The sequence below is a fragment of the Rhincodon typus genome, chromosome 14, assembly GCF_021869965.1.
Source record: "Rhincodon typus isolate 14 chromosome 14, sRhiTyp1.1, whole genome shotgun sequence".
NCBI lineage: Eukaryota > Metazoa > Chordata > Chondrichthyes > Orectolobiformes > Rhincodontidae > Rhincodon > Rhincodon typus.
Genome location: NC_063345.1, coordinates 19,720,405 through 19,728,999, shown reverse-complemented (window position 1 = coordinate 19,728,999; position 8,595 = coordinate 19,720,405). Strand labels below are relative to the sequence as shown.

General features: G+C 38.3%; 1 protein-coding gene across 1 annotated transcript in view; it reads left to right on the top strand.

Moving 5' to 3' along the window:
- abcb7 (ATP-binding cassette, sub-family B (MDR/TAP), member 7) overlaps positions 1-4,697 on the top strand; it is a 56,375-nt gene extending 51,678 nt beyond the window's left edge. The window contains exons 14-15 of the mRNA XM_048605282.1: positions 75-182; positions 1,578-4,697. Coding sequence (XP_048461239.1) covers positions 75-182; positions 1,578-1,796 — 327 coding nt within the window. The 3' untranslated portion in view covers positions 1,797-4,697. The remainder of the gene's footprint in view (positions 1-74; positions 183-1,577) is intronic.
- Positions 4,698-8,595: the final 3,898 nt, after the last annotated feature.

Below are 8,595 nucleotides of genomic sequence, written 5' to 3'. Positions count from 1 at the left end.
TGGATTTGCAAGATTTTGTTTTCCATCTTTCTTTTCAGCATTAAAGGGATCAATTTCTACTCTGCTCTCCACAGAATATTCTCAGTTCAATGAGAGACTTGGTGCACCAACGCACATCTATGTTTATAGCTCATCGACTCACTACAATTGTTGATGCAGACGAAATTCTAGTTCTGGATAAGGTAGGAAAACCATTGTTTTTGAATATTTCCATAACTAGGTTACTTCAGTAGAGCTGCACGCTCATATTTGCGGAAGGACATTATATCAACCTGTATGATTGCCAACAATGACTGAAAGCGTGGGAGAGACCACCCAGAGGAAGGCAAAAGGATACAACTACAGGAGTGATAGAGGTCCATTAAAACCATTGAACCTACATTTTTAATAGAGCTTTTAACACCTGTTTAATTGCTTGGATATTCTTGCTTCCCTTACTCTGTCTCCCATTGAATTCAAGCTCTCATGACACCACAGTTTGCAGGCTATGGATTGTAGATCTATCAAGCTATGAAGGATGCAGACTGAATGTGACGTCTTGTGGCTACAGTATGAGTGCTGTTGTCCTACTGTATTTACAAAATTGTGTCAAAATATACTGGTGTCATTTCTTGCATTATTTTTAAGTAGGCTGTCCACCACCTCTGTCTGTGTAGATTATTTTGTTGATTATGGTCACATTTCTAAATAATTTTCAGAATATCACAGACTAATGTGTCCATTTGCATGTTGTACAATTCAATTATGGGGTCCCATAGTGTTTTGAGTATGCGAAAATGTTCTAAATAACAATGACTGACTTTTAGCTTATTTTTCAACATAGCACTCATCTCCTTGTCAATTAACATAAAATTCAGCCTGGAGGCTTTTGTAGTTGACACACAGCTGTATTTCAATGACGTCTTAATTTTTGTTAAGGCAACAGTTTGACCACTGCAATGACTAGATGTAGTGCATATTTAAAACTCTGCACCAAAATTAATGAATGTAATAAATACTTTTGCAATAAGTATACAGCATTATATCATGTATAGAGCGAAGAGAAAAAGATAGGACTGTATGTTTGCCTTGGCCCTTTGCAAATTTGCTAATGCTTCAGTGCGAAGTGAAGTTTTATGGTTGTGACAAACCTACAGCTGGAAGGGTTAAGAAGGTTTTTTGTTTTAAAAATATCTGGATAGAATAACATGACTTGGCAAAAAAATAAGAGAAGTGGTCTCATGTTAAAGATTACCATACTTCACTGCCGCATACAGTCTCCTGGATTCACCTGAAGTTGATCTTGGTCATGGAGAAAGCTTCTTGTGACAGTTTACTGACATTCTGATACAAGCTGTAAGTCTAATGGATTAACTTCAAACAAGGAAATTAGCATTTCAAACCTGCTAAATACATTGGTACATATTTTACTGTAGACTTATTCCTGTCATTTATGGCTTTATTCAAACAAATATGAATCTATTGGAATGTTTTTTAAAAACTATGCATTACAGACTAATGCCAGTGGATCTTTAGTCATATCTGACGAGACGATGTTCATCTAAAGTCATTATTTTGCTCTTTACAATTTGTTGCAGGGTAAGATAGCAGAGCGTGGAACCCATCAAACTCTCCTGAACAAACCCAACAGCCTTTACTCTGAGCTGTGGCGAGCACAAAACAGTAGAGTGTTCAACAATACAAATTCCCATGATCAAAAGGGGGCGAAAATAATGTCATCCAAGGAAGAGGAAAGGCGAAAATTATCAGAAGAGATTTTGAACAGTGTAAAAGGTTGTGGAAACTGCTCTTGTTAAAACTGTTTTTATACTGGACATTAAACTACACTGGCAATTTGCACTGGAAGTATCATTAGGTAACGATCTACAAATAGACCGTTTTGACTGGGAAAGTCAAAACTACTCTTTTTAGGGAAGGATTTTATTTTTATTACAAAATGGTCAAATATTTTTCGTATCCCTAATATGATAGAAGAACTTTCATGGAACAGCAAATCAGAAGTAATTTAAAAACGGATGAAGTAAGTTGTTCCGTTGTGGGTAGCAGCCATTCATTTTTCTAAATAATTTGAGGCAGATGTGCATTACTTGTGAATTACAGCAATGTAGTTGTTAACGATACTGTATCAGTATTAGCATGGACCAAGTAACAGAAATTGCAATGAGAAGCTAAACCAGTGCTTGCTTCAATTATTAAGATGTGGAAAGATCAGTGAAATTATTGTAATCTTTACAGGGGGTATATTCAGTAAATACCGAAAGATGGGAACTGGATTGAAGGCTATATTACCTTATGATGGTTTCTAACTGCGACAATACTTGGTAAACAAGACATAGGGATGAAGCAATGATGGACATTTGTGTCTCTGAAACATTTACCAATGATGCATATTTTGAACTTTGTCCACTGCCCATTTATGATACCTCAAATGATTTAACTGAGGTTTGCTAATTTCTTAATTACTCATTTGAGATAGCATAGCAATGTTCTGTCATCTGTAGTGAAAAGGCTGTGAAGACATCTATCTTTTTATGGTTTAACTGTTCAACCACATTGCCAAGAAGTATTTGCCATTCTGTTAATTCAATATGCATACTTACATAGTTTTTCTGATTATACAGCACTACTTTCTGATATCCTTCACATTAAATCTTTGTCACCTTCATTTGGAACAAACAAACAACTGTCTGTTAAGATATGCAATTGGGGATGAGGCTATTATCTGAGATTTCGTTTTCCCTCACATTTTTGTGTGTCCCAGAGAAGGATTTATCTCTAATAATTTACCCTGTGCATTCCATGTCAGAGATATGCTGGATTGGGAATATGAGGAATCTTAACATTACCTGGAGGTTTAGCACTGTGTGGTTATAGTACACCTTGGAACTAATCTGTACTGTGCAAGACAGTTATCAACTACCTTTAAAATTATGGTTATGATTAAAAAAAACAATGTATTTTGTGATCATTTATAGTCTGATTTTGTGGATTTATTTCCAGTCTGGAATTAATTTTTTTTCTGGAGAAGTTTGAATGTACTGAAAACTCATTGTGTTAATCTGTAAAAATCAAACCTCAGCAACCAGTTCTGAAACTAATGTTGAGATTTTTTCATTTTTCAGTTTCTACAAGGTATTGCACAGCCTTTTTTATTCTTCCTTAATTGAGACATTTTTAAAAATTTGCTGTAATAGATGCAAATAGTGGATTTAATCTGGTAAACATACAGCTAGGAATATTAAATTGCAGTGTGCCTGTAATTTTAATGGTTTCTTTTCCTTTTTCAGCACTGTGTCCAATGTTGATTCAGAATAGCTGCTGATTTGCCCTTGTAACTGGTTTGATTTGTGCCTTTCCTGTTGTTTTTCTTTTGTGAAGTATACTGCTATGTTATTTTATCCAGATCACTGCTTGGACCATTGTACTGTAGTAGTTTGCGTCTGAGTAGTGTACTTAGGAGTTAATGTATTGAGCCAAACCTCTGCAAGGTATAGCTTGGAATTGTTGTGTGAAGAGTATATTTAAATTCTGTGTATTTAGTACAAGATTATTTTTGTAAGAGCTGCAAGATTCAAGAATGCCTAACTTTTCATTCATTTATTTCTTTGCCTATGACTGATTCTCTTTTAATCAGCAAAACAATTACACTTGTTCTCCTTGCAATCTGTTTTTTTTTAAAATCAACCATACTGATAAATATTGAGATTGAAATCAGCTTCCCCCAATATCAATGCTAATGAACATTGACTTGGCCCTTTCAACTGTTTAGTAACCAAACCTATAAGCTGATAGTAGAGTGCTTTAGATGCAGTCAGTAGCTCTTAGTTGTTGAACACAGTCATGAAGATTTTTTTTTAAAATTGTTATTACTCCAGAATTGATATAAAGCAGTGGTGTTTTGAAATCCTTGCTTTCACTTGAGAACACGAGCAGACTTTCACTGATAATATTTTTATTTCCACCCTTACATGGTCAGATTTACCATTTATCTTTTCTAGAGAAGTTTTAAACATTTAGATTAATAGCACTCGTGCCCCTTTGAAACCAAGTACTTTTTTGAGGTTATGTAACTATGGACTTTAGTTCCACTTTTATGTCTACCTTGTTCTTATGCCTTTTATTTGAGAGCCATTTGGTTCCTTCACTTATGGTAACTGAAACACCAGCCTTGTAGATGTGTGGTAAACCTTTGTATTTCTTTGTACTTTTGGATTTTGTGAATGGATTAACTTAAGACTGCTACAGATACACATGTACCATGTTTATTCCTTTACATTATCAAACTTGACCCAATGTATTAATCTTTAAATATATTTATGTTCATAAAATGTGCTTCTAGGAGTGGTGCAGAGCCAATGACAGAATACTTTTATAACTGGATAAATACAAAATACAAATGCTTTTATTTCTAGTGCACACCATTAGTCTCCATTCTACTTCCTCAGTTGGAAATAGAATCAGAAACTGAAGGAAGTAATTACATGTGTGGTGGATTCCATTATCACTTGATGAAAGTGATGAAAAGTTTAGCATTCTTTATTTGTGAACCATTTAAAGATGTGTCAACTATTCTTAGTCAAAGCCTGAATGTTGTTTAAGGTTTTAGTCAGTAACTGGTATGTTTTCAAAGTCCATTTTACATATAAAATTGGTGTATATTTACAGAATTGGTCAGCCCCAATAAAATTTTGACTATATTTGTGTCTATTGTGTTTATACGTCTTCTAACTTTACAATTGTCCCTCCTTTTATAATGAACTCTACGAAGTTTTCCAAAGCAAACATGAAAGTTTTCAATTAGATGTGAAACTGCATACACAAGAAATTGCTCTCTTTTTTAAAAAAAAAATTGAAGCATAATTTTTAAGAATTAATGGAGTAGCTTAATAAGATTGCTCTGTTTGAGGCTAGCTATAAGTCACTTTGTGGCTTAGTTCTTTGTGGGGCAATATTACTGTATAATACTGTATTTTTGCTTTGTTACATGTTTTGATGTATGTTACACAAATCAAGAGGGAGGGAACATGTTGATTGGAATTATTTTCAAACGTTGCTTATCATACTTTAAACTGCAAACTATGTGCAATAACTTTAACCTTTTTCTCAGTTGGTAGCGATACTTCTGTTACCTCAAAGATAGTCAGACAGATCCTGTTTAATATGAATATGGTAACACTGGATTCTATTAATGGACCATTAATCCTGGGCTCATGATTCCAAGGCAATAGTTCAAATCCCAGCATATCAGCTGGAGAATTTAAATGAAATTAACTAAGTTAATTAACTCAGAGTGCAAGCTGCAGAAGAATGAAAACGCTGGGAGTTGAGCTAAGTGTGGGAGTTCAGGAGTATGAAACTTAATCCTTTGCCACCTTAAAACCTAAAACTGTGCATAAGGGAAAGGTAGACATTTAAGGGTAATTTTTTTCTTTCAGGCCGAAGGAACGTTTAAACAAGCTGTCCCAGTGCTATAGCTAATTAAGCTATTATTTAAACTAGTTAAATCTAGTTCTTGTAGCAGGGCAGACCATACAGCATAAAAGCAAGGCCTGAAGTGCAAATTGCAAGAGTGAAAATGCTGGAAGTTGAGCTAAGTGTGAGAATTTAGGCAAGTGAGCCAGGGTGTGGGAGGCGTTGCTGCGTCTTGTTTGGCCATTTTTCCGAGAGGCTACTTCGTGGTTGAGCTGCTACAGGTTAGACCTGAGAGCGGGCCTTGGTGAACACCAGGTCTTGTTGAGGAGGGTGAGCAGCAACAAGGTAAGACCTTTTCCCCCTAAGTCTGCTAGTCGTTAAAGCGGCAGAGATGGCAGCCAGTGGAGTGGTACGCTTTCCTGTCAGATAAGAACTAGGAGCAGGAGTAGGCCGTCCGGCCCTTTGAGCCTGCTCCACCATTCAATAAGATCATGGCTGATCTTTTCATGGACTCAGATCCACTTACCCGCGTTCTCACCGTATCCCTTAATTCCTTTATTGTACAAAAAAAATCTACCTTATCTTTAAAAACATTTACTGAAGTAGCGTCAACTACTTCACTGGGCAAGGAATTCCAGAGATTAACAACCCTCTGGGTGAAGAAATTCCTTCTCAATTCAATCCTAAATCTGCTCCCTCTAATCTTGAGGCTATGCTCTCTTGTCCTAGCTTCACCTGCCAGTGGAAACATCCTCTCTACTTCTATCTTATCTATTCCCTTCATAATTTTATATGTTTCTATAAGATCCCCCCTCAATCTTCTGAATTCCAATGAATATAATCCCAATCTACTCAGTCTCTCCTCATAAGCCAACCCCCTCAAGTCCGGAATCAACCTAGTGAACCTCTGCACCCCCTCCAGTGCCAGTACATCCTTTCTCAAGATGTGGGAGATCAGGGAGCAGTTGAGTATCTCTGATGATGTCTGCAGGATTGTGCCTGGCTGCTCCTCTTAGGTCACGTGGATTGTTTGGAGCAGCAGTTGGGAGCACTGATGAGCAGACAGGAGGCAGTGTGTGTAATAGATAGTAGCTTCAGGGAGGTGGGTGACCGCCAGGAGTGGTAGACAGGCAGTTCAAGAGTCTCCTGTGGCTATCCCCTTCTCAAACAAGTATACTATTTTGAATACTGTTGCTGAGGGCGGCGGTGGGGGGGGAAGCCTTTCAGGGAAAAATAGCAGCAGCAGCCAGGTCTTTGGCACCATGACTGGCTCTGCTGTAAAGCAGGGTATGGCAAAGTCTAAGGGAGCAATTGTGATAGAGGACTTTAGTCAGAGGCACAGGCAGGCATTTCTGCAGCCATGAGAGAGAATCCAGGATGGTGTGTCACCTTCCTGGTGCTAGGGTTAAGGACGTCTCGGAGCATGTGCAGCATATTCTCAAAGGGGAGCATGAGTAGCCGGAGGTCATTGTACACATCGGTATGGATGACATCGGTAGAAAAAGGGATGAGGTCCTGAGAATATAGGGAGTTAGACTAGAGGTTTAAAAAGTAGGACCTCAAAGGGGAGTAATCTCTGGACTTCTGGTGCCTCATGCTAGTGAATGTAGGAGTAAGAGGGTAAACGTGTGGCTGAGGAACTGGTGTGGGAGCAGGGATTCAGATTTTTAATCATTGGGATCTCTTCTGGGCAGAAGTGACCTGTACAAGAGGGACAGGTTGCCCTGAACTGGAAGGAATCGATATCCTGGCAGGGCGATTTGCTTGAGCTACTTGGGAGGTTTTAAACTACTCTGAGAGAAGGTTTAGGCTGGTACAGAAGTTGAAGAGTGCAAGTTTCATAGGCAAGAACACAGTAACAAATGAGGGAAGACTGATTAATTAAACTGCATTTATTTCAATGCAAGAGGCCTGACAGGTGAGGCAGGTGAACTCGGGGCATGGATGGGAACATGGCACTGGGACATCATAGCTATTACAGAAACATGGCTGAGGGAGAATCAGGACTGGCAGCTCAATGTTATGTGGTACCGATGCTCTGGGAAGGATAGAAGAGGGGTAGGAGAGGAAGATGAGTGGCATTTTTGATAAGGGAAAATATCAAGGCAACACTTAGATTTTCCTGAGGGATCGTCCAGTGAAGCTATATTGATGAAACTGAGAAATAAGAAGGGGTGATCACTTTGATGCGATTGTACTATAAGCCCCCCATTAGTTAATGGAAAACTGAGCAGCAGATATGCAGGGAGATTGCAGCTGGCTGTATGAATAATAAGGTTGTAAAAGTAGGGGATTTTAACTTTCTTGAATGGGAACATGAATTGGGACTGACATACTGTTAAGGGCTTGGAAGTGTGTTCAAGAAAACTTTTAATCAACATTTAGATGGCTATAGTGAAATTGGGGCAAAACTTGACCTCCTCTTGGGAAATAAGGCAGGGCAAGTGACTTAGGTGTCAGTGGGGAGCACTTTGGGATCAGTGACCTTGATTCTATTGGTTTTAAAATGGTTATGCAAAACAATAGAGCTGGTCCACAAGTTAAAAGTTCTAAATTAGTGCAAGGCTTATAAGTCACTTTGTGGTTTAGTTCTTTACTATGGGGGCAATATTACTGTATAAAACTTCCAAAGGTTGATTGGGAGAGGCTGTACACAATTAAAGGGACATTTGGTGAGTGGGAGGCTTTCAAAAGTGCGGTAACGAGTTCAGGGTCAGCGTGTTCCTGTTGGTGTGAAAGGCAAGGCTGGTGAGAATAGAAAACACTGGATGACAAGAAGTATTGAGGCTCTGATCAAGAAAAAAAACGACGCATATGTCAGGTATAGACAGCTGGGATCAAGCGAATCCCTTGAAGAGTATAGGGAATGTAAGAGTACACTTCACAGGGAAGTCAGAAGGGCAGAAAGGGTAAAGGAGAATCCAAAGAGATTCTACAAATATACTACGGGCAAAAGAGTAACTTGGGCACCTTTAAAGATCAACAAATATTTGTGGAACCACAGAAGATGGGGGGGATCCTAAACAACTATTTCGTGTCAGTACTTACTGTGGAGAAAGACATGGAAGCTAGAGAACGCCAACCGCATACAAATAGTAATGTCATGAAAAGAGCCCACATTACAGAAGAAATGGTGCTGGCGGTGTTAAAACTCATAAAATAGATGAATCCTCAGGATCTCAT